Source organism: Leptodactylus fuscus, chromosome 3 (genome assembly GCF_031893055.1).
Source record: "Leptodactylus fuscus isolate aLepFus1 chromosome 3, aLepFus1.hap2, whole genome shotgun sequence".
NCBI classification, from domain to species: Eukaryota; Metazoa; Chordata; class Amphibia; order Anura; family Leptodactylidae; genus Leptodactylus; species Leptodactylus fuscus.
This window is the reverse complement of record NC_134267.1, coordinates 65790300-65816836: the sequence shown is the minus strand read 5'-3', so window position 1 is coordinate 65816836 and position 26537 is coordinate 65790300. Positions and strand designations below refer to the sequence as shown.

Here is a 26537-nt window from a genome sequence, read left to right as displayed (position 1 = left end):
CAGCTCCCAGTACTACGGCACATTGTTCTATCTGTATATAGTAAGTGAGGCCGGTTATATACTGCTCAGCTCCCAGTACTACGGCACATTGTTCTACCTGTATATAGTAAGTGAGGCCGGTTATATACTGCTCAGCTCCCAGTACTACGGCACATTGTTCTACCTGTATATAGTAGGGGAGGCCGGTTATATACTGCTCAGCTCCCAGTACTACAGCACATTGTTCTACCTGTATATAGTAGGTGAGGCCGGTTATATACTGCTCAGCTCCCAGTACTACGGCACATTTTTCTACCTGTATATAGTAAATGAGGCCGGTTATATACTGCTCAGCTCCCAGTACTACGGCACATTGTTCTACCTGTATATAGTAGGGGAGGCCGGTTATATACTGCTCAGCTCCCAGTACTACGGCACATTGTTCTATCTGTATATAGTAAGTGAGGCCGGTTATATACTGCTCAGCTCCCAGTACTACGGCACATTGTTCTACCTGTATACAGTAGATGAGGCCGGTTATATACTGCTCAGCTCCCAATACTACGGCACTTCTTTTTTTTTTTTTTTTTTTCTTTTTTTCGAACTACACATTCCCGCCGTTATTGTGATTTTGAGCGACGTAACTTAGCGGAGTCACGTATTCTCTGACGTCTGTAGGTAGTACCCGCCCTTCAAAACAAATGAACCAATCAAGCAAGAGATTCGAACACACGCCTTATTCTGTCGCCGTCACGCACGGTTCTGTGGCGAAGGTTTGCCGTGACGTCTGACGTAAACAGAGGAACAGGAAGAGGCGGAGCATTTGAAGCAGAGATGGTGGCCGTGATGATCCCGTGTGTGTAATAGGCCTGCAGGCAGTGTGACATTGGACTTAAAAGCTTTATGCGCGGCGGCGGCTGCTGCTGTATAATATTCACGGTAAGTATACAGTGCATTGCGCGCCGTTTATCGTGTCTGTTGCGTCCAGGGGAAGCGGGGCTGGGCAACTCGTGTACCCCATGTGTTCTGCAGCCTGGGATACCGTGCACTGCGACCGGTTAACGTAGGTAGTTGTGGGAGAGTCATCAGACTGGTTGGTTAGCTTTGGAGGCCAGAAGCTCTCTGTACTGTAACGTAGATAGGGTGTCCGGTCTGCACTGCGCACGTTCCAAGTGCTGGAAACTTATGGCCAGTGCATTACTCACAATTACATGGGGCGTGTAGATCTGCACTCACAGTGGACAGTTCCCGGACAAGCTAGAGGTAATTCGCCGGCTTTCCCTTATGGAATCTATGACATGTTTCCCGAGGCATGTGATTAGGAAGATGAGCATGAGATTTGGGGGGGGGGGGGGGGGTCTGGAGCAGACTCCACTCCTAGATCTGTGTACTAAGGTTCCAGTGCTCCTAAAGCTGGGGGTGGGGAAACCTTGCAATGTATAACTGAATAAGATAATCCTTTACTAGTCCCACAGTGGGAAAATTTCAGTTTGTTACAGCAGCATGGCGATGCAGGATAATACACAGTAATATATTACAGACATAGTCACTGGTGACTTGATATTCACAGATTAGGTAATCCGTGTCGGATTGGTCGGGGTCTAACATCCCAAGCAATCAGCTGATGCAGCCACTGGAAGCCATATATGACATGAAGCAGCCCTGTCAATATTCAAGTGAATAGGAGCAGGGCTGCAATTCCATGCACCGTAACTACAGTGTACGGAGCATTGTACTATGTAGTGGTGTCAGACCCTGACCAATTTCATACTGAAAAAAAAAATATTGAGGTCCTGGTCAACCTCTTTTAAGAATGAAATTCTCTTACATCAGCAGTCTGGTGTGGTCCTTGCAGTTCTTCGTGTCCATACACACAAATGCAGTTTGTGGCCTAAGCAGTCAGGCTCCCACATAGCTGCCGGGTAAGTAATAGGGCGTGTGAATTCTTTGTTCGCTTGCTGTTTTTAGGTTCATGAATGTAGAGCATATGATCATATCTGCTAGTCAGTCATGGACTGTCATATGCAATCAGTGTTGTGACTACTGACCGTATGCTGGTAAATGCTAGTCTTTTCCAGGGGTAGCCAATTGTTGTCAATCCAGCTGTTGTGACAATTCCTAGGATGCAATGAATACATTGAGTTGCATGCAATCTTGTGGATGCATGATAGTTAAAATTCATTTGTAGCGCTACAGAACATCGCAGTGTAGCCCTTGCCTTAAAATATAAATATAACTAACCCACCTTTTACAGTTCTGGCTTCATCACTGGATCAGAAATTGTAGTTCATTTACATGTATGTGCAGCCAAACACTGGCCTCAACGGTGACCTGAACACACACACAACACCAATTGGGGTCTGACAGTGATTTTCTTTTTTTCTTTCTCTTAAATAGGGGACTTCATTGACATAATATACATATATATACAATATATAATTTATATTTTCTGGTGAGTTTCTCCCTGACATCGGTGGAGAGAAGTCCTACTTGCAGAACTTTTCTCTCCACATATTTTAAGTGGAATGGGAGACAGAGTCCCAGAACTGTCACATAACGCTAGTGTGATCGCAGCCTTACTGATGATATATTGGGAACTCGCAAGCACAGGAACTGTAGTTTTTTTTACTAGCTCTAACCTATGATGCATGTGAACACTTTGAAATACTTCTCATTGGAATGTGCTAGAACTCATTGCAACCTTTTTTTCTTCAGTATCTGTATTGTACATACATCATATTTGTTATATTAAATTACTGTACAATATTGTGAAGTTCCTGAATGTTTACAAAACATTTTTCCCTAAAGTTCAAACAGTTGGATTCTTTCAATATACTTGAGAATTGTAACTTATTACTGCTATTACTGTTATTACTATTAACAAAATGTGTAACTTAAAGTTGTTTTATTGCGCTCAAGTAAACCTTTAAAGAGGGGGACTTTTCATCACCATTGGGCTCCAGCTCTTCAGCACCAAGTATGTTGACTAGGTCCTCTGTCTGTTAGGTAGACCTGGGTTGTTTGCTTCAGGGAAGGCAGTGGTTCTTAACCTTGTTTGAGGTACCGAACCCACCAATTTCATATGCACATTCACCGAACCCTTCTTTGGAAAAAAAATCATATTTGATTTATCACTAAATTCAAGACATAGGTATATGGTTTTTTTTTTTTATTGGTACACAGAATTAACTGTGCATATGGCCTAGGGTTGGATCGAACCCTGGTTAAGAACCACTGAGCTAAGGTGATGAAGTGTCCTGTAATAGAATAACAAAGCATTACACTTTGCTGCATACAACTCTGTATCATCGCTGGTAGGTGAGGACTACTCCTACACACTTCAAGAGTATCCCTTGTTTTTTCTAATAGATTTATCAAACTTTTCAATAAAACTGTTATGTAGGCCTTAGGCACATGACCAGCAGCTTCTCCTGGGTCTCTTCCTGACTGTTGAGACCAATTAGCGAAGGGCTTGCTATGTCACAGGTCCTCTTCCTGAGGCTGCTGATTGACCTCAAGCGGTCATGTGACTGCTGAGGCCAATCAACCACTTCAGCCGAACTCTGGAAGAGAACCGGCAGATGCTGGATGACACTGGAGCATTGGGGACAGGCGAGTGTGAATTTTTAAAAAAACATTCAGTTCCCCCCGCTGATTTAAAAATTAAAAGGGACAACCCCTTTAAATCAATTGTTGTGTTCTTATATGCCTTGCACAGGCTTTAATTGGCCCACAGTGACTGTCTAATGACTGAAAATAGCAAGTACTTGCTAGACTGATTTTGAGAATGGTGCTACACAGTGTAATGATCAGTCATAGCTGCACTCACTGCTGGAAACGCCAGTGCTTCAAGGGCAAAATTGACCTGATAATAGTGCTGTGCTGAGGGTAATGATACATTTCAAGTTTTCTGGATGTGGTTTTTGAAGCCAAAACCAGGTTTGGATCATATATGCTAGTACTACCTCTACTTTTTATCGATCCCTCACGTACACAGTACAATGCAGAGGACCCACACACAGTATAATGCTCTCTGCAATTGGTCAATATGTATGAGGCTTTGTGGCCCCACATAGTAACATGGTTCAATCATACTTAGGGAATGGACAGAGCATGACTGAAGGGAAAAGTGAAGGAAACTGCAATCTATCCATTTTCATTAGCATCAATGTTATTTTGCTGTTAAAAAAAAAAAAAAAAGCATCTAAGCCATTTTTGAAGCTTTTGCTACTGTGACCAGCTCTTGGGTAGGCTTTTCCACTGATTCACAGTCCTTACAATGAAGAACTTGTTTCCCCGGGAGATTAAACTACCCCCCCCCCCCTTGTCTTTACAGTGGATTTTACATGGAACAGCTTTTTCCTATATTTCGTACATGGGCCATTTATACATTCTCATTCTGAAGTCTAGGAATGACTGGAACTGCTGAGGATCATGATTCAAAGGGATACTTTGCTGGGGAACCATGCTGGCTAATAGAACTAAGAAGCTAGCCATGTGTCCCAAGAATGATGGGGCTATAATGAAGTAGGAAGTATGTGGGTTACCAGGGGTGTAAGAAATAACTGAATGGAGTGACTTTTGTACATTACCATTTCTGTTTTATTATAGTCCCAATAATACAAAAAGGAAAGAAATGGACACTACTAAATAATAAACTGGGGTGCTCTATGTACAGTATGTCAAAAACAGTATACAGAAAAGTGCTGTACTATAGCTGAAAAAACAAAATGGACTGTGTGTGTTTATTTATACCAGACAAGGGGCACTAAAAGTCATACATTCAATTGAAAACCATACATAAAGATAGGACAAAAGTTCTGTTTAGGAGAACAAGTTTTTGGTAAGAAGGCAGGGGAAGGTGTAAAAGAAACAAACCCCATATATTCCTGATACCGTGGTGTCTCCCACCGTGGTATCTCTGTCGCTTCCAGGGTGTTGTTTTGGCAGAGGTCTATGCCACACGTGACCGCTGAGGCCCATCCACAGCTTAAGGAAAGGACACGGAACGTCACAGGTGACTTATGCAAGTTACGTCCTGGTTCCTTTACTTAGGCTACTGATTGTCCTAAGCGGTAACGTGGTTTGTTATCCTGGGCAACCTCTTTAATATCAGTTTATCTATATTAGGGTATACACATTAAAGTTTAACTCCCTTCTAAACCTCTAACTTGAGCTGTTACTATGGAAAGTCCGTTCACAATTGTATTGTAAATTTTGAGAGCTGAGAGGGGTTTGGTAACTTCTGTACTACCTATTTAAAAAAAAAAAAAAAAAGCTCAGCTTTCATACGATGCCGAGATATAAAAATTAGCTAACTAGAATCTGGGATCACTAGTTAAAAACAAGGTTGAGAACTTGAACTTCATATCCACTAGTTCCAGATACTGCTTATAAAATCACATTCTTGACTTTTTTTTATACACACATCTCTGGATACAATGATTCAGCCCCATACATCTCAAAAACGTGGAGTGGCTGAATGGAGTACAGACACACCCAATACTCCCTACCCCAGCAACCAGACCTTTTTACCAGGGTTTTGGTCAAACCCACCAGCAAAGAACAGACCTTTCCCAGCTGCATTTAGAACATGTATGACAGGAATCTGGGAGAAATGTACACTCCTTCTACCACTTTTCCCCTGGTCCTGTCACACTAGTTAAAGAGGACCTTTCATCAGATTGGGCACAGGCAGTTCCATATACTGCTGGAAAGCCGATAGTGTGCTGAATTCAGCGCACTGTCGGCTTTCCCCGATCTGTGCCCTGGGTAAAGCACTATCGGTCCCGGTACCTTAGCGCTTTACAGTCAGAAGAGAGTTTCTGACAGTCAGTCAAGTACCTCCTTCTCCACAGCAGCGCCTATCGCGCTGTACAGTGAGCGGGGAGGAGCGCCCCCTGTTCTCACAGTGCTCGTCCATAGACGAGTATTATCAGGAGGGGAGGGGGCGTTCCTTCCCGCTCACACTGTACAACGCTGCTGTGGTGAAGGACGTTCCTGACTGACTGTCAGAAACGCCCTTCTGACTGTAAAGTGCTACGGTATCGGTACCAATAGCGCTTTACCCAGGGCACAGATTGGAAGTCGGTTTTCCAGCAGTATATAGAACTGCCTGTGCCCAATCTGATGAAAGGTCCTCTTTAACTAGTGTGATAGGACCAGGGGAAAAGTGGTAGAAGGAGTGTACATTTCTCCCAGATTCCTGTCATACATGTTCTAAATGCAGCTGGGAAAGGTCTGTTCTTTGCTGGTGGGTTTGACCAAAACCCTGGTAAAAAGGTCTGGTTGCTGGAGTAGGGAGTATTGGGTGTGTCTGTACTCCATTCAGCCACTCCAAGTTTTTGAGATGTATGGGGCTGAATCATTGTATCCAGAGATGCGTGTATAAAAAGACAGACAGCCCACAGGTATAGGGCTCTATCTGCTCCTGGGAAACCACTTGTGAGTAATACTGCTGTATTTTGTGTTTAGGGAGCTGTGCAGAAGGCCCAGCTCTCATAGTTAGCATATATGTTTTGAAGGTAGAAGCCGGACGGCTAGGACTTTATTTTGTATTTTGTTTTTGTTTTGTCTGCTCCACTTCTAATAAAACTGGTTGTGGCCAGTTGCACCAAATTCATTCTGGACTGGACTTTCATTTTTGTGCCAAAAGTGCTCGTCTATCTGAGGAGACGACGTTCCCTGAGCTAATCCCGTTACACTAGTAATATCTCCAACTATAAAACTGCAGATACAGCCACTCGGAGGGACCATCCGCCCTGTAGTAAATGCTTTTTCTCTAAATGCTACATGTGTTTTCCTTGCATTGCTAATGGGAATTTTACAGCCTGTTTGTTTGTTTTTTTGTTTGTTTTTGTTTTTTTTTATTAAAAGGAAGTTTAATTAATATAGTACGGTATATTCCAAAAAATAGGTCAAAAGATACTAAATAAAAGCCCCAAAATATAACTGCAGGAAAAAAGGGAAAAATAAGCTATAATCAATAAATACCATGTAGTGCAAAGGAATAGAGAGAGCTCCACGTGTTGCAGCTTTGTCAGGGGAATTTGATGCCATTTGCAAGTTTATAGCCACATTGGTGACCATTTTGGTCATGATCTGGAGCTCACTCTGGGCAATATTTTTCATGCATGTGTTCCAATAAGAATGTGTTGAGAACCTTACTGTGTACACATTCACCTAACTTTTTTTTTTTTTTTTTTTTTTTCCTTCAGTAAAGATGCACAACCTTGCTGCACAAGTGACTAGCAGCTTGCTGCCATTTCCAGAGACCACAGTAGAAGCTCTGCAGGAGGATGAAATTAACTTGGAATCTGTCTTGCGTGCAAAGTTTACTACAGGTGAAAAAGACAAGAATATTGTATTTGGGATGCTTTGAGGAAGGGGCTATATATTGGTTTTAAGCACTGTTATTTTTGTTTTTCTTTATTATGCATGAAATGTTTTAATGCGTTTTTGTTTTTCTTTAAAGGGAGAGCTGGACTAGTTTGGCTAGCATGTGGACCGCAGCTAGAAGTAACAAATTCCATAACGGGTGATAGACTTTCAGCGTATTGTTTTAGCACAGTGACTGAAAGGCCTCCTAATGTTGTGGCAGTGAAAGAGTTTTCCTGGCAGAAGAGGACGGGACTACTTGTCGGTCTAGTTGAAGCAGAAGGCAGTATTCTTTGCCTGTATGATGTGGGCATATCAAAAGTTGTCAAATCAGTCGTGCTTCCTGGATCGGTAAACACCTTTATAAACTTGTTTGTTGGCATAGTACTTTGCTACAATTATTTTCTATACCAGTGTTTTGATTTTTTTTCAGGTTACTGCTGTGGAACCCTTAGTAAATGATGGAGGAGCCAGTGCAAGCACTCAGCATTTACACCCGAGTCTGAGATGGTTCTTTGGTGTTGCAGCTGTGGTTACAGATGTTGGACATGTTCTTCTTATTGATTTATGTTTAGATGATATCTCTAGCAATCAGGATGAATTGGAAGCATCAGGTATCTTTGTTTCTAAAGCAGAATTTGTATGCATCTGCTTTGACAATATTTGTCTTATTGACTAATTTTTAAAAGGGGAATAAGGTTCCTTACCAGACTGAAAGTGATTACACCCTCACTGTAAGGGTCCATTCTGCTAGCAGAAAAAGGAACCCATTGAAGTTGATGGGAGGCTTTTTTTTTTTCAGCCTCCCCTCACCATTTTCCTCTGTGTGAATGCACCCCAAGGCTGAGTTTAGACAACAGGGTTTTTTGGTCTGAAATTTGACGCAGAGGCCGCCTCAGATTCTGGACCAAACAAATGGTTGCGGCACTCCACTCCAGATTAGGCCCAAATGAATGGGCCTAGTCGGGAGGGAGTGTCTTCAGGCGGATGTCCAGCTGTGGAATCTGCCTGAAGAAAGAGCATGTTGCTGCTCTTTTCCAGGAGAGGCAACAAACCGCTTGAGGGAAAAGGAACCCATTGATTTCAATGGGAGGTGTTTTTTTGAGACTGATTCTGACACAGATTCCGCGTCAAAATCCAGCCCAAAAAACCCTGTGTGAACTCAGCCTAAGGGAGCCTTCACACGGAGTTACGCTGCACTCATTCTGAATGTAAAAACACGTTCAGAATGAGCGCGTAAAAAGCAGCTCCCATTGACTTGAATGGGAGCCGGCATACATGCGCTCCCCATTGAAATCAATGGGAGGCTTTTTTCCTCTATTGCTTTCAATGTACCGTATTACGCGCGTATCACATTGAAAGCAATAGGAAAAAAAAGCCTCCCGTTGATTTCAATGGGGAGCACACATATACCGGCTCCCATTCAAGTCAATGGAAGCTGCTTTTTACGCGCTCATTCTGAACGTGTTTTTACGTTCAGAATGAGCGCAGCGTAACTCCGTGTGAAGGCTCCCTAAGAAAAGAAAGACTATGCGACTTCTGAAGCTGTTTTGAGTTGTTCTCAATTTTCATACAAATTGGTAGGTTTAAGGCTGAGGCCTCATATTGTGGTAGCACAGCTTTTTTGTTGCAGATTTTGCTGCGGTTTTTTGAGCCAAAGCTAGAAGTGGATTGAGCAGAAGGTAGAAGTATAAGCTTTCTATACATTTCCCATTCCATTTGTATACATGTTTGGCTTTGGCTCAAAAAACTACAGCAAAATCTGCAACAAAAAAGGCTGCATTTCCGCAACATGGGGCCTCAGCCTAAGAGAGAATATTGCCTTGTTGTTGTAGATTTTCGCCTACTCTGCTGTTTGGCTAATAAGAAAAAAAAAATGTGTAGCTTGAGCACCAGTCTCTTATAAAGAAGAAAGTAAGGAATACGAAACCGAATCCTTGGAATGGCATTGTGTGGTTTCTGGATATAAACTAGCATGTTTACAATAAAAATACAGCGCTTCCATAAAGTAGAACAAACTGAAAACACTCAATTATCGTTCAGTAACTTAAAGTTGATCACTCTTACTTTATCCATTTGTAGATCTTGAAGTCATTAGTGGGATACCAACAGAAATCCCTAAACTCAGAGAAGCTGCTAACAGAGAAAGACGACATTTGTGCCTTCAGTTACTGGCCCCATCTGGAACAACAGTAACCACAGTCAGCTATATAAGTAGAACTAACCAGCTGGCTGTAGGATTTTCTGATGGATATCTCTCCTTATGGAACATGAAAACTTTAAGACGAGAGTAAGTAGCGTATTCAAATTTTTAAAACTTTATTTTTTAATGTGTTCTGCCTAGCTTAAAGTTGCATTACCTTGGTTGTATTTTTTTTGAAGATTATCTCATCCTCCCCCGCCCCAAAGAATTTCTATAAACGGATATAACAAACGTTAAAATCTTCAGACATCCACAAAATGGATGAAAAATGACTCACAGATAGAAAGCGAATGTTAAAACTGATTGCGTCATACATTTTTTAACATTCTTTTTACAGCGTTTGTGTGAATGTAGCCCTCAATGAAATCCTAAAGTAGGTGAAGCAATGCAGTGAGCTACATTATGCTAGAACTGCTGGTGCTTGAAGGGATGTTATCAAAGCAATTGTATTCATACACTTCAATTCATGTTTGACATTGCAATTTTTTTTTTTTTCTAATATTGGATTATTTTTTTTAATTCTTCTAGATACCATGTTCAGATTGAAGGTGGTAGGGTACCTGTGTTTTCAGTCACTTTTCAAGAACCTGAAAATGACCCACGAAACTGCTGTTACCTTTGGGCAGTTCAAACAAGTCAAAGGTAATTTTAATATTTAATATGATCTTTAATCCTTAATATCTGTAAGCTGCTAATATGGCATTGTACAGCTGGGAGATGATTCTGATTGCCCTCTGGGGGCCAGACGATCCTGAATCGTGCAGTTAATGTCAGTGTATTTGTACAGCGAACACTAGAATAGGAAGATGTCCCTGTTGCTTCAGACTCTGACGTATCTCTCTAGCATTATAATGCTGCTACTTGTTTTGTTTTTTGCTACGTTGGGGGCACTGATCTTGACATAGGTAGGGAGTGAACAGTCTTTACAGGTTATTGAGATACCAAATAATATATTTAAGCCAGTATTTCCTAGTCTCCACTTGAGAGTGTGGACTTTCCAGAAATGGGTGGAGCTTAGTTGTGCCTATGGCCTGTAATCGCTTGAGCAAGGAAATGAACAGGTATTAAGGGATTTATGTGAGGTTTTTAGGTAATGTATGTAATGACATTTGTTCTGTATGAATTTAACTTGTTCCTGCACCATTCTTATATTTGTGGCAAGCAGAGCTCTAGATGACAACTAAAATGGTTAACACTGCAACTGAGAATTTGCAGATGGTGCCACTTAAGTTACAAAATGTTTCAGTTGTTGTTTTTTTAAGTTATTCATTTTTATTAAAGATTTTAATGTACAGATCAAGACAATACAATAAAGCAAGTACAGTCTGTACCCAAGCATCTGGTTGTCCAACAGGCATGGTAGATGTTTCTCCCACAGTTCTGTTGGAGGGTCCAAAATATATTTTGGGAGTTAAATGGATAAATTCCACAGTATATACTTATTACAAAACGGAGAACTGGGCACATTAAAGGGATCCTATCACTCAGACATGATTTTTTTCTAAGTACCACGTTGGAATAGCCTTAAGAAAGGCTATTTGTCTCCTACCTTTTGTTGTCTTCTCCGCGCCGCCGTTCGCCTACAATCCCATTTTTTTCTCGGTATGCAAATTAGCTCTCTTGCAGAACTGGGGGCGGGTCCCAGCGCTCAGACAGCACTGGGGGCGTCCCCAATGCGCGAGAGAACTCTCTCCAGCACCGCTGCCTCCTTCATCAGCAGCGCCTTCTTCCGGCGGTGGCTTGTAACTTCTAGGCCTCGGGCCTTGGGCAGACCAGACTGCACATGCCCACAGGCCACGGGAAAATGGCCGTTTACAATACTGTGCAAACGGCCATTTTCTCGTGGCCTGTGGGCACGCACAGTCTGCTCTGCCCGAGTCCTAGAAGTTACAAGCCACCGCTGGAAGAAGACACTGAAGAGGATGCTGCTGATGAAGATGGAGGCGGCGCTGGAGAGAGTTCTCTCGCAGCATTTGGGACACTCCCAGTGCTGTCTGAGCGCTGGGGTCCACCCCCAGTGCTGCGAGAGAGATCATTTACATACTGAGAGAGCTAATTTGCATACCGAGAAAAAAACGGGATTGTAGGCAAACGGGGCGCGGAAAGACTAGAAAAGGTAGGAGACGAATAGCCTTAATTAAGGCTATGCTGATGTGCTACGTAGAAAAAAAATCATGTCTGAGTGATAGGATCCCTTTAATGTCTTTTCTTCATTGGTATGTCAGTGTATTATATTCAGTGACCAGATCATCATAATTTAATCATTAGGAGATTAGACAAATAAATGTGAAGGAAAACCCCTCTTTCCTTGCTTGTTACATTATGTCAGCAGGTTGTCCCCAGTTTACACAGGGAGATGCAGTTTATCAGCTGATTGAACGACTTCATGGGGGAAGCGATCAGCAATGACCATGGATGTGAATAAATGTTCATTCTGTTAATCTTAAGCTGTGCTAAAGGACATAATTTTGCAATTAAGCGGGTTGTCAGAGAATAGATATTGATGACTTGTCTGAAGGACAACTTTCTTAAAATTTGCCCTGAAATAAAGGACTTGCTCCCTTTATGTAAAAAAACACTACTGCATTGTATATTGAAATGTTGCTATTGTGCTGTTTATACTTTTCTCTAATGGTTAATCTTCCTGTTTTAACTAGTGGCAGAGATTTAAGCTTTCATTTGCTACAAATGGCTTTTGGTGACAGAAAATGCTTGCCGTCGGGACAAATTATGTATGAGGTAAATGTTTTCTTTGTTTTTTTTTTACCATTTATGTATGTTCAATTTTTATTGAAAGTTTTTCAATTAACAATAAAGGAAAAGTTAAACAAAACAATGTAACAGTACAAACTGAGGGTACAAGCCTAAAAAATAAACATTTGAGACCGCCATGAGTAGATAGGATCTACGCCGACAGGTGTACTTATATTATAGAAAAAAACAACACATAACTAAGAAGATAAAGTCAGGGAGGAGAGTGGGGGTCTAGGCAATCAATGTAGAAGCTAAGTACAGGAGAGGAGAGGTCCATGAGTTGGGACTACCACTGTGCCACCAACTGTAGTATATACACAAGAATCCACTAGGAACAGTCGGCCTCCTCCCCTATCCATTATATCTAGTTTGGTTTGTTCACATGTAATTCTGCCAGGAGTAACTCTACAGCAGCAAACACATAGCAGAGAAAAACCCCATTATATAGAACTAGGAACACTGAACTGCAAATACATGCAGACATGACCACAGGAAAGCGCAATCTATGAGCACAGTCAGGAAAGCTACTTGTTGTGCTGTCTGTGAATAATACCCATCTGTGCTTACCCAATATTTATGTGCTAAATCTTATGTTCCAACCTTATACCTAATTATATCATATTAATTATATTAATCGCACCTTCTTTGTCTATACCATGTATAGCCACACCTGCAATGTATTTCAACCTCACCTTTCCACTGTTAATCCATTTATGCCTAGAGTTGCATTATTGTAACTGAAAAATATATAACTTCCGGCATAAATGGGTTAAAAACCAGAGTCCATATTGCTCACATAATTTTAGATGTGACTGATTCTCTGAGCCGACTCATATGCCAATTGTACTAATTTGCTAATTTCAGCACCGTGATACTTGAAGCGGATTGTGCTCACAATACATAGAAGACTTTATTTTTTGCATTGCAAGCTCTGAGAATTACAGAATGTTCAGTCCTTTGCATAGAGCAAAAGAACTTTTGCCACATTTTTAATGAAAGTGCATTTTGTTCCAGAATCACATTCTTTATGAAATGAGACTAAGTTGTCTGTGTCGTTTTGTTTTACAGAACCTGGAGTACTGTGAGGAGAGGTACACCCTGGATCTTTCAGCTAATGCTTTGTTTTTTAGAGGACAGACAAACAGCATGAAGTTACTTGGCTGCCAGACTATAGAAAAATTTCGTGCTCATTGTGAAAGAGAAGATGGTCTTCATGATGGTTTGTTTCCTTTGACATTTTTAACTTTTCCATATGTAAGGTAACAGCAATTGAACAGCATTTTGATTCCAGTGTGTAAAGTGTGTGTGGCTTTTAATTCCACTTATCCTACCTAGTCTACCAGTTAATGACACTGACCCCTCTTCTCCATTTGACCACTAGGGAAGGTTAGGAAAAAAATAAATAAATTTTTTTTTGGCCAAACCTCCGGGTGTGTGTGTGTGTTAGTTTGATACATCCTATTGTCTGAAAAATACGGTATTTAAGAATTGTATTTTTAACGTGATGCTGTTTTCTTAAACCAGGAATTTTCACTTATGATACATTCCTGCAACTAAGTTTCATCCATGAACTTGGTCTGTGTATATATAGCCTGACTAAGCGCCAAGAGAGGGACTCCTGGGAGGGAGGCATCATGTAGTGCCTTGTGAAAGCATTTGGCCCCCTTGAACTTTTTAACCTTTTGCCACATTTCAGGCTACAAACCTAAAGATATCAAATTTAAATTTTGGGGGGAAGAATCAACAGCAATTGGAACACAATTAACAAATAAAAAAACTTAAAAGTAGGGCAAAATTATTCAGCCCCCTTTGTGTTAATACTTTGTAGTGCCACCTTTTGCTGTGATAACAGCTGCAAGTCACTTGGGGTATGTCTCTATCAGTTTTGCACATATAGAGACTGAAATTCTTGCCCAGGAGAACTTCCCTAAACACATGCAACTACTGCTAACATTTCACATTTAGTTTCAAGAACTAAAACAGAAATAAAACCAAGAGCAAATCTTTACTGTGAGACAAAAAAACGTTAAAAATACACAAAACAGTGGAGAAAGACTATACTCTCATTTAATAATACCCCAATGGGATGTTTCCCACATATAATACTATGATACTTCTTCAAGTAATTACTAAATGGCACAGGATCTAGTTGTTCTATAATATTCATACCCTGAAATGGAAAAACATTACATTCTTAAAGGGGTTGTCCCATCACAAGGATCCTATCTATACTGCTTGTTAATGTGGATGTAAGACTTTTCCTAAATACACTGCTTCAGTAAAACTGCTTTGTTTGTCCACTATCTTACTTTATTCAATTCTTTGTGGCCACAGCCCTGACTTAGCTGCTCATGAGTCAAGTGATGTATCTGCTGGAGGGAGGAGGGGCTAAGTGCGGGGAGCGAGCCTGTGTATCTAGCTATTCCTGTGTCTACACCACGTGACCTAGCTCCCTGTTCTCAGATAGGGCAGAGGAGCTGCTTTCATTTCTTCTGTTCTCCCAGTTATCAGGCTAGCTAATTCAATTGTGTTCATTATGGCAGAGACAGGCAGTCTTTGTATGTAACACAGAATGGAGTTGCTGCTGCCTGTACTTCATAGTCCAATATGGGGGGGTGGGGCTAAACGGCAGGGTGCATGTGAAACCCCGCCCACCAAATGATGCAAGAAACCAGGAAGAAAGATTTTACAGCAGTAAAGACTGCTGAGTATGTGAGGTGGGAATACCCCTTTAAGTTAATTTCTCAATATATAAAACACGTTTATGCTAGCGACATATGCCAAAAATATTAATCTCTTAACATGTTGAAAGGCAAATTTCCATTTCAGCCCTTCACAGCCAAGATTGAAATAACCGTTTTTGTGGCAGCCTCAGGGGGGGGGGGTCAGGATTAAGAAGAAACCTGAGCCAGCTACCTTACTTGTTGTACAATGTATTTGTGCACGCACGCACGGGGCTGGAAACACAAACTTACACTCCTCAACAGTGAAGTTGCAACACCAAGAAGGAAAGTCTTGGAATAATGGAAATCACAGGATTGATAAACATGTTAAATGATGTGCAAATAATTGAAACATGTAAACAAAATATTCAGTAGACAGTTATTAATGCCACACGCAGAAATACAGGCACAAATAAGGCTTCAAACATAAAGATATCAAATTTTACATTTTTTGGGGCAAGAATCAAAAAGTGGGACACAGTTGTGAAGTGGAATGAAAGTTATTGGATGTTTCAAACTTTCAACAAATAAAAAACTGAAAAGTGGGGTGTGCAAAATTATTTGTCCCCTTGTGTTAATACTTTGTAGCGCCACCTTTTGCTGCAATTACAGCTGCAAGTTGCTTGGGGTATGTCTCTATCAGATTTGCACATCGAGAGACTGAAATTCTTGCCCATTCTTCCTTGAAAAACAGCCGGCGCTCAGTAAGGTTGGATGGAGAGCGTTTGTGAACAGCAGTTTTCAGCTCTTTCCACAGATTCTCGATTGGATTTAGGTGTGGACTTTGACTTGGCCATTCTAACACCTGGATATGTTTATTTGTGAACCATTCTATTGTAGATTTTGCTTTATATTTTGGATCATTGTCTGTTGAAAGATAAATCTGCATACCAGTCTCAGGTCTTTTGCAAACTCCAACAGATTTTCTTCCAGAATGGTCCTGTATTTGTATATATCTATTTTCCCATCAATTTTAACCATCTTCCCTGTCTCTGCTGAAGAAAAGCTGGCCCAAACCATGATGCTGCCACCGCCATGTTTGACAGTGGGGATGGTGTGTTGAGGGTGATGAGCTGTGTTGCTTTTACGCCAAACATATCATTTTGCATTGTGGATAAAAAGTTCAATTTGGTTTCATCTGACCAGAGCCCCTTCTTCCACATATTTGGAGTCTACCAGGTGGCTTGTGGCAAACTTTAAACAAGACTTTTTATGGATATCTTTGAGAAATGGCTTTCTTCTTGCCACTCTTCCATAAAGGCCAGATTTGTGCAGTGTATGACTTATTGTTGTCCTATGGACAGACTCTCCCACCTCAGCTGTAGATATTTTCAGTTCATCCAGGGTGATCATGGACCTCTTGTCTGCATCTCTGATCAGTCTTCTCCTTATTTGAGATGCTTGAGGGACGGCCGGGTATTAGTAGATTTGCTGTGGTCTGATGCTCCTTCTAGTGCTCCTTGGGATGTTTAAAGCTTGGCAAATCTTTTTGTATCCAAATCCGACTTTGAACTTCACAACAGTATCTCGGACCTGTCTGGTGTGTTCCTTGGTCTTCATGATGCTCTCTGCGATTTAAACAGAACCCTGAGACTATCACAGAGCAAGTGCATTTATATGGAGACTTGGTTACACACAGGTGGATTCTATTTATCATCAACAGTCATTTAGGACAACATCTGAGCATTCAGAGATCCTCAATGAACTGAACGGAGTGAGTTTGCTGCACTGAAAGTAAAGGGGTCGAATAATATTGCACGTCCCACTTTTCAGTTTTTTCTTTGTTAAAAAAGTTTCGTTCCACTTCACAATTGTGTCCCACTTGTTGATTCTTCCACAAAAAATTAAAATTTGATATCTTTGAAGCCTGAAATGTGGAAAAAGGTTGAAAAGTTCAAGGGGGCCGAATACTTTTGCAAAGCACTGTAGATGAGTATAATGCTAGGAGTCCCTCTTCTGGCATAATGTTCAGGCTGGTAAATATGCTACTCAAACGGACAGTTTTAGATATAAAATATGGTCATGTGAGTGTAGCCTTATGTGCACATCTCAGTATGGGGTTGTTGGTTGTTTTTTTTTTTGCATATATATATATATATATATATATATATATATATATATATATATATATATTGTAAAAAAAAATATATATATGTGTGTTATGGGTGTATATAATGTGAAATGTAGGATCTCACTGTGGTTGTTGGGTTTGTAGGGGTTTAAATCTTCCACAGACTATGCAGTACCTGTGTAGTTGATAGCACTGTATTTAGAACACTATGGGATGTCCTGGTAATACATCATGACTGTGAGATTGATGGTGCCAGAGATAGCCCTTCGATGCATCCCAACAGTTAGTAAATGGTGGTAAAATTTATGTATATACATTTCTAACTGTATGCTTTCCTTACAGTTACATCACCTGATACCAGTGTGTCAATATTTAGCTGGCAAGTTAATACTTATGGACAAAATAAACCTTCAGTTTACATGGGAGTGTTTGATATAAATCGTTGGTATCAAGCACAGATGCCAGATTCTTTAAGGTATGAGGTGCCAGACTTTTGTTTTGTTTCTTTGTCAGAGGGTAACATTGTATTATAAGTTTATCACAAATCCACATTTTCTTTCTCTTTCGCAGGCCTGGTCAGTTTCTCAGAAACTGTTCTTATTTTGCATTTTGGTCACTTGAAGCTTTGACAAACATGACTGAAGACACCATATATGACATTCTTGTACACGAGCGTAGCCTTAGTAGAGGAGTTCCACCTTCATATCCACCTCCAGAGCAGTTCTATTTTCCAAGCACCTATAACTTTGGTAAACTTTATATGACTTGCTTGTGTATTTGTGTCTTAGTTTAGATATACTTTAAATTTTTTCTTACTACATCAGTTACAATATTTTGTCAAATAAGAAACTTCTGAACAAGAATTATGGGAGATTTCATGTCTTGCACTAGCAGAGTTTTGAATGTAGCCTGTAGTGAAATACAGGCACTCTGGAACAGTGTAAATGAAGCTATACTATGTGAATGTGTAAAGTATTAATTGTATGAGCGTATATTTTAACTTTAGTGATACTTTGTTTTCAACAGATTTTCTAGTTTTGAGTAAAAGAAAAAAGGAGAGTGATAACCTCCAGAATTTCCCAGCACTCAATCTCCACTGCTCCCTGCCATTGTTTGCAGAAAGGAATAATTATTGGCTTCATTGGGCATGTGCCGTCAACATCTTACCAGTGCTGTGGTTCCTCAATACACACCAGTGTGGAGCGGTGGAGAGGCAGCCCTGTAGTGCTGGAGGATTCAGGGGGATTCATACAGTCTTTATAAAATTCAGAGCAGGTATTTCCTGATCTGAACGCTGTCCATATACCCAGTTTCACAGCATCGTATTCCTCTTTAATTCTGTGAGTCACTATCTTGCTCTGGAAATTTCTCGTTTTGTAATCACAATATCATATATGTTGTGAGACTGGGTCTCTGAACCGTGTTTTCATACAGCTGATATACATTCTGTATTTCATGGGCTAAATATGCCCACCTAAAGGTAGCCTAATACAGAATTGTAGAGTGACCTCTATTTTTGTAGTGAAAGCTTGCTCTGAATTTATTAAATGATGGCTACCACCACCAAAACCACTTTTAAACCTCTTATATGCTGTCGTAGGGGTGGTTACTTATATAATGCACATATCTTATGCTGTCTGCCCTTTGTGTTTCCACCTAAATCCCCAGAAAAACTGCATGGGGACAGGTTACCAGCAGTCAGTTAAAAAAACATCAATTTTGATGGTTTTTTAAAGCAAACCGCCGGTATCCGTATGCAGCGCCTCTGCTGTGAAGCAGGTTTGGGGTTTTTGGGGGGGTTTTTTTTGGTTTTTTGGGGGGTTTTTTTTGGTTTTTTGGGGGGTTTTTTTTGGTTTTTTGGGGGGTTTTTTGCACGGACACAGTCAGACATGCATGTGTCTGAGCAAAAATCCGTTTTCACGGCAGAGAGGCTGCATACGGACACCGGCGGTTTGCTTTAAAAACTCAGAGAAATGAATGAGTTTATAAACTGACCACTAGCAAGCCATCCCTATGCAGTTTTTTTCAGCAGATTTAGATGGAAAGGGCTGACAGCGGCGCAGGTGTGAAAGGCTTGTTGCAGACTAATGTAAGTTTTGTTCCATAATTAAGTGAGCTCTTTGGTGCACTTGGGACAGGTCCAAACCGGCTGGAGTACCCATTTTATTTTGTGGTCAATGTCTATCGAGCTTGTTTAATAAAATAAATCTTAGTTTCAGGGGTAGCACTGTGTGGCAATCACAAAAGAAAATTGGTGCTATGGCAGGTGTGCCCAGCCTATAGTGTTCCTGCCTCTCCTCAGAAGGAAGTGGCAGATTGCTGGTTTTACCTGTATTTGGCATAAGTCACCATCCCGGATTGTACAGGGCATATTCCACCATCCATGGGCCTGAAGATCTGGCCCTTTGCAGCCTTAGCAGTAAAAATGCATAGAGCAAAGGCATGTTCACTATTCCACTAACCAGCCCTCGGACATTATATACAGTTAGGGCCAGAAATATTTGGACAGTGACACAAGTTTTGTTATTTTAGCTGTTTACTAAAACATGTTCAGAAATACAAATATATATATATAATATGGGCTGAAAGTGCGCACTCCCAGCTGCAATATGAGAGTTTCCACATCCAAATTGGAGAAAGGGTTTAGGAATCATAGCTCTGTAATGCATAGCCTCCTCTTTTTCAAGGGACCAAAAGTAATTGGACAATGGACTCTAAGGGCTGCATTTAACTCTGAAGGTGTCTCCCTCATAAACCTGTAATCAATGAAGTAGTTAAAAGGTCTGGGGTTGATTCCAGGTGTGTGGTTTTGCATTTGGAAGCTGTTGCTGTGACCAGACAACATGCGGTCAAAGGAACTCTCAATTGAGGTGAAGCAGAACATCCTGAGGCTGAAAAAAAAGAAAAAATCCATCAGAGAGATAGCAGACATGCTTGGAGTAGCAAAATCAACAGTCGGGTACATTCTAAGAAAAAAGGAATTGACTGGTGAGCTTGGGAACTCAAAAAGGCCTGGGCGTCCACAGATAACAGTGGTGGATGATCGCCACATACTTTCTTTGGTCAAGAAGAACCCGTTCACAACATCAACTGAAGTCTATAACACTCTCAGTGAAGTAGGTGTATCTGTCTCTAAGTCAACAGTAAAGAGAAGACTCCATGAAAGTAAATACAAAGGGTTCACATCTAGATGCAAACCATTCATCAATTCCAAAAATAGGCGGGCCAGAGTTAAATTTGCTGAAAAACACCTCAAGAAGCCAGCTCAGTTCTGGAAAAGTATTCTATGGACAGATGAGAAAAAGATCAACCTGTACCAGAATGATGGGAAGAAAAAAGTTTGGAGAAGAAAGGGAACGGCACATGATCCAAGGCACACCACATCCTCTGTAAAACATGGTGGAGGCAACGTGATGGCATGGGCATGCATGGCTTTCAATGGCACTGGGTCACTTGTGTTTATTGATGACATAACAGCAGACAAGAGTAGCTGGATGAATTCTGAAGTGTACCGGGATATACTTTCAGCCCAGATTCAGCCAAATGCTGCCAAGTTGATCGGACGGCGCTTCATAGTACAGATAGACAATGACCCCAAGCATACAGCCAAAGTTACCCAGGAGTTCATGAGTGCAAAAAAGTGGAACATTCTGCAATGGCCAAGTCAATCACCAGATCTTAACCCAATTGAGCATGCATTTCACTTGCTCAAATCCAGACTTAAGGCGGAAAGACCCACAAACAAACAAGACCTGAAGGCTGCGGCTGTAAAGGCCTGGCAAAGCATTAAGAAGGAGGAAACCCAGCGTTTGGTGATGTCCATGGGTTCCAGACTTAAGGCAGTGATTGCCTCCAAAGGATTCGCAACAAAATATTGAAAATAAAAATATTTTGTTTGGGTTATGTTTATTTGTCCAATTACTTTTGAGCTCCTAAAATGTGGAGTGTTTGTAAAGAAATGTGTACAATTCCTACATTTTCTATCAGATATTTTTGTTCAACCCTTCAAATTAAACGTTACAATCTGCACTTGAATTCTGTTGTAGAGGTTTCATTTCAAATCCAATGTGGTGGCATGCAGAGCCCAACTCGCGAAAATTGTGTCACTGTCCAAATATTTCTGGCCCTAACTGTAAGTGGTTTAGAAGCAATTTTTGTCTAATCAGAACAAAGTTCCAGCAGAAAAATGTTACTCTCTGCTCCACACAGTATGTGTTTGTATCTAATGTACTTGAGGCCGTGACTGGTAACGTCATTGTGATGGTGAATAACTCAGCTGAAGTAACGGGAACCTAGGCATCCTGTTCACTACTGCTCATGCACTGTTGATGGTACTGAACGCTTTCCTCCGTTTTAGAGCATGCTGAAAGCTTAAAATAAATCTAAAATAAATTAACCCAACCGTACTAATTTAGTTGTTGGCAAAGTGTACATTAAGTGATAAAATAAAAACCTTGTGAATTGCACTAACAAAGTGAACAAGAGTACTGGTAATTGGAATAATCACTTTGTAAAGAAAACTACATTTAGCTCTCAAATGGCAGCTACTAACTTTGATACCCATTTTTTTTATGTATGACATTTAGTGGCTTTGTTAGATGCTGGGTGCAGAATAGTGTTGGTTAAGTCAATAAAGTATTTTTGCTTGACTTTAGATACTTAGGCTGTGCAGAGAGATGTATCAATTCCCATCCCCCCCCCCATCCCCACACTTATGCATGTAGGAGCTTGAGAAGTGATGGCTGGAGCACTACCAGGGTCTCAAGTCTAGGAGTAGATCTAAAGAAATATGTATTTTGTACTTGACGTAAATTTTTACTATTTGGACAAACTGGTCGCACAGTAAAGAAAAATTTATATATATATTTTTTTTCCTTTTCCATGGTATATGAAGATGCTACTTGTTTATTGAACTCTGGAGTTATCCACATCACTTGCACTGGGTTTCAGAAAGAGGTAAGATGAACTATCACCCTGGACACCTTCTAAACAGATAGTTGTCAAATAATGCTGAAAGCTTTCAATGATTATGAACTTTTCTGCAATCTTTGCATAAAACAATAGTACAATCCACTATAAGCAACTCTATGAGATCTTATGGGAGAAAACCATTTTCTCTTTTACCCCCCTCTAATATGATGGACACTCAGAAGTATTTTCAGGATCAATCTTGGTAGAGTTAGGCTTGGTTCACACATCAGTATGCCATCCGTCCGTTTGAATTCAGTTTGACACTTTAAATCGAACTGATGCACATACTGATTGTATACTGACACCTTTTTATGCTGATGGCAAACGCTGTCCTTCCTAGAGGACAAATAAGGGGATTAAAAGTAGAAAATTGTAAACAGAGTAGAGATAAGGACATTTATTATGCTATCAGCATAAAAAGGTGTCAGTATACAATCAGTATGTGTATCAGTCCGTTTTTAGTCTCAAACTGAATTCAAACGGACGGATGGCATACTGATGTGTGAACCAAGCACAAGACTGACTGCAGCGCATAAGGGTATCACAGTATGTAATAGTCTATGGAGAGGGCAGGAGTGAGCAGGAGGCAATTTGGAGAGAGACGGGCACACAGACATTTGTGTGCATACCGCCTTAAATGAGCAATGATCTTTTTTGTTTTCTGTGTTCATTGTGTTGGAGCAGCTAGTATCTACCCAAGTTAAACCAGCTGAAGTGAAGTTACTCAGTTTTTCATGCAGAGTTAAAGGGGTTGTCCAGGATAACTGTTTTTATGCAATGGGTCTTTGGAAAGTGGGGGGAAAAAACAAACAAAACCACAACCCATACTCATACAAGTTCCCGCCACGTATGACCGCTTAGGCCAATCAGTGGCCTCAGTTATGGAAACGAGACGTCATATGCATACGTCACCCACATTCAGGGGTATGGGTTGGGGTTTTTGTTTTTTCTGTTTTGTTTTGTTTTTTCCCCAGCATTTTCTTTCTTGCAAAAACAGGTTATGGACAACCCCTTAAAGTGAATTGATTGTGTTAATAGTGTTTTAAACAGGTGTCTTATATTCCATTCTTTGTTTTAAGACCCTGTACTACTTAAAGAATTCTGGATCATCTTTAAATGAAGAAATCCCTGATGGTTACAACAGGTGTCTAGTAGCAGGATTGCTATCTCCAAGACTTGCTGATGTTCAGCCTTCCAGCTTGACTCAGGTATGTACCTTTTTTGTTGTTTGGGTGTTTTGGGTTTTTTTTGGTTTTTTTTTACAGTCTAATTTTTATTCATACAGTGCCAACATATTCCGCAGCACTGTACAATTTGTAGGGTTCAGATGCAGACAAAAATATACATTACCAAGAAATAGTCATTTCACAAAATGGGACTGAGGGCCCTGCTCGCAAGAGCTTACAATCTATGAGGTAGAGGGGGTGACACAAGTGGTAGCAGGGGCGGCATTGCTTATACAGGGGTCAGACAATTTTGTAATAGAGGTTACTGTCATTACACAAACATAAAACTTTGAGCCGTCACCAGTCGTGTCCTTTAACATGTGGGTGGTGCTTGGACATATAAAGTTAGCCTGATATGGCATCATATCGTGTGGGGTAATGTGGAAGCTGGAACAGGGGAGGGTTTAAATTTTAGGGATTCTAATTACAGTACAGAATAGTAAGTTTGGTGATAGTTTTACGGTCTATAACATTCAACCTTTTAATGCTTTTATTTTATGTTTAGGAAGAACAGCTACAAGCTGTGTTGTCAGCTGCTGTTGAAACAAGTTCTATCAGCCTTTTAACCCGATGTATCAAGCAGTGGATTGAGGAAGGTAAGTGTTAAAAAAAAATAAAGTAAATAAATAACTAAAAAAAAATGTGTTAAGAAGTGACTTAACATCTAATTGCAAAACATACAATGTATTTTTCAGAGCAACCAAGATCTGCTCCAAACCTCCGCTTTGTACTTGAGTGGACGTGGGATAAAGTGGTCCTTACGAAAAAGGATTCTGATAGACTTTGTAAGTTTTTATGTGTAATCGAGTTTTGTTAAGATTTTAAAATAACAGAAAAAAACAGTTTAACATTACACATATGAGAACTGAGGGTAAAAAGTCCAGGGTAGCGCATTACTCAAGGAGCCCAGGGCATTGGTCCCCTCAATACATAGTAACAGCCAGCGGAGCCAGTTGGAGAAGACCCATTAATAAACATGTAAGGGCTCTTGGGGGTGCCCATCCAAGTCAGGGAAAACGTCAAGTTTGGTTTTTTAACTTAGCGCTCAATCTGTTTTAATAAATACTTAGACCTCATGCAGACAACTGAGTCTGCTTCCGATGTGGGGCTGAGTTTGCAGCAGAATTCACTCAGGTGACATCAAAGTGCATTTCATGATGCATTAAACATCTATGGGGCTTCTCATCTATTCTGTTCCAATGAACATGGATTCTTATAAATGAGGTCCTTTACTGCTGTATATTATTGGCACAGAATGGATTGAAAGTCACTATAGACTTGAATGCATAACATTCTGTGGCACACTCTGCCATGTTCATGGGGCCTTATCCATTAAGTGACGATGTTTTAATGTCTCCTTTAAGGTGCAAATTATACGGGGAAATGGCTCTATACTGGATCAAGCTCCGATAACTAAACTGTAGCAAGTTGTGCACCGACATCAGAATAACCCTTTGATGTATTCAGTTATGTGGTAAAGCAGTTTCCCCACTTAACACTGTCTCTGTTCTGCAGGTGCACCGCTATTTGATGGGTCATGCAATTTTATTGATTCTCAAACTCTGCAGTCCCTTCAGCACTGTCAGCTGCGCCTTAGTAACCTTACCACTGTTTTGAATTGCTTTAGGAAAGAGGCCAAAGAACTCACAAAACAAGGTACTGTCCAGCTTTTTTGTTTTTCAAATTGGGTTTTTCATTAAAAGAAACTGTTGTTGTAATATGCTATATTCTATAAGGGCATTTACCATTAGAGTTGTGAAATGTGAGAAATAATGAAATAATTGGAGTCTGACTGAGTTGCAAAGCGTTGTGACTTTTTGTGATTTGCTTTCTGTGTTTCTTGTAGATAAGCACTTTACAGGCATAGAAATTTAGACAGCCACTTGCAACCAATATGCAATGCTCAGAAGTTTTCTGAAATTGTAGTGACATTTTAATTGCTGGTGCTGTGCTTTAAAGATTACATCCAAAAACTGTATTTACTATACCCATCCCTCTGGAGTGCTTTAAGGGAGGATCCCTAGTACTTGGATACTTTCTATTTAAGCAGTTCAAGAGAAATCTTTGCTTAAATGCCTTGGTTTGTTTGCTTGTTTGTTTTTTTTCCCTCCTCAAACTGCTAAGGGTAACTGAACCTATCATTTATGCTTTGTTCACACTTGCGACCGGTGTGTGCATTTCACTGGGTTTCCATCTTCAGCCCCAGCGAAGACTGGGCTGAAGGCGGAAACCCAGTGGAATTCACACACCAGACAATGGGTGCAAGTTGGAACGCCTCCTTACTTCAGTATGAGAATAAAGAGCAAAGAAAACAAACTATAGGGACCTTGCGGTTATTTTCTGCCATTGGTCTTCTGTTAACTATGTTGGGGTATGTTCACCCGGCGGAAACCTTTTCTACCGTGTGGGTTTTCAAGTGAAGTGATTCCGTGTCAAAATCCGCCTGCAAAAAACTGTGTGAAGAGACCCTTAGCGGTATAAATACTTGTGCATTAAGCGCCCTCTACTGGTTGATGTAAACAAATGAGGTACACATTATACATTTTTGATGTATAGGGTAAATCATTGAGTAATAACCAGTATCCCTGAAATATAATTGCTTGTTACCTGAAAGTTGCCTTCCATGGCTATGCATAAACTGATGTGATGGGATTGTTTTACAAGTTGCAAAGTAGTTTCAAGTGCAGTCACAGCTATCAGATACATAACTAAACATTTCTGTTCTCCATTTCTCCTTTTCATTAGGATTAATTGACTTGACAAACAAACTTTCCGTAACCAAACTCTTAACTCAGTATTCCTCTGTAGTCCTTTGGTTTTGTCGTTGTGGTCTTCTACCAGATAACCCAGGTACGCTATAAGGTCATTTACGTTATCATCCAGAGCAAGAAAAATGAGTGCTTGTCATAGCAAATACATGTTGTGCTACATTTGTTCCCTTATTTAAAATCAAAAATAAAATTGCTGTTTCTTTCATCTTGCTTTATACTTTTGTTCATTTTCACCTATTTTCTCAGATGAAGCCATGCAGTTGACCAGGCCGTACTACAATTACCAACTAATGCAGCACTATTATGCGGAGCGTCGGAAAAAATTGGAGCATTTGTCTAGGTAGTGAAAAGGTTCCTGTTTTATTTCCTGTAATATTGTCTTCAGTGCTCGCCAACTTTTGTAATCTCCTATTAAGAATTTACTTTTAAATAACTACTTTCAACAGGCTTTGCATGAACAAA

General features: G+C 40.5%; 1 protein-coding gene across 3 annotated transcripts in view; it reads left to right on the top strand.

Annotated features, from left to right (window-relative positions):
* The first annotated feature begins 792 nt into the window (after positions 1–792).
* Positions 793–26537, top strand: part of AHCTF1 (AT-hook containing transcription factor 1) — a 49313-nt gene continuing 23568 nt past the window's right edge. For all 3 annotated transcript variants that reach the window (XM_075267675.1, XM_075267676.1, XM_075267674.1), the window contains exons 1-17: positions 793–918; positions 7197–7322; positions 7454–7707; positions 7790–7970; positions 9439–9646; positions 10088–10201; positions 12217–12298; positions 13382–13532; positions 17450–17582; positions 17678–17856; positions 22002–22063; positions 23158–23286; positions 23810–23900; positions 24000–24089; positions 24820–24960; positions 26050–26154; positions 26322–26415. In XM_075267675.1, the coding sequence (XP_075123776.1) occupies positions 7202–7322; positions 7454–7707; positions 7790–7970; positions 9439–9646; positions 10088–10201; positions 12217–12298; positions 13382–13532; positions 17450–17582; positions 17678–17856; positions 22002–22063; positions 23158–23286; positions 23810–23900; positions 24000–24089; positions 24820–24960; positions 26050–26154; positions 26322–26415 (2135 nt within the window). In that variant the 5' untranslated portion in view covers positions 793–918; positions 7197–7201. The remainder of the gene's footprint in view (positions 919–7196; positions 7323–7453; positions 7708–7789; positions 7971–9438; positions 9647–10087; positions 10202–12216; positions 12299–13381; positions 13533–17449; positions 17583–17677; positions 17857–22001; positions 22064–23157; positions 23287–23809; positions 23901–23999; positions 24090–24819; positions 24961–26049; positions 26155–26321; positions 26416–26537) is intronic.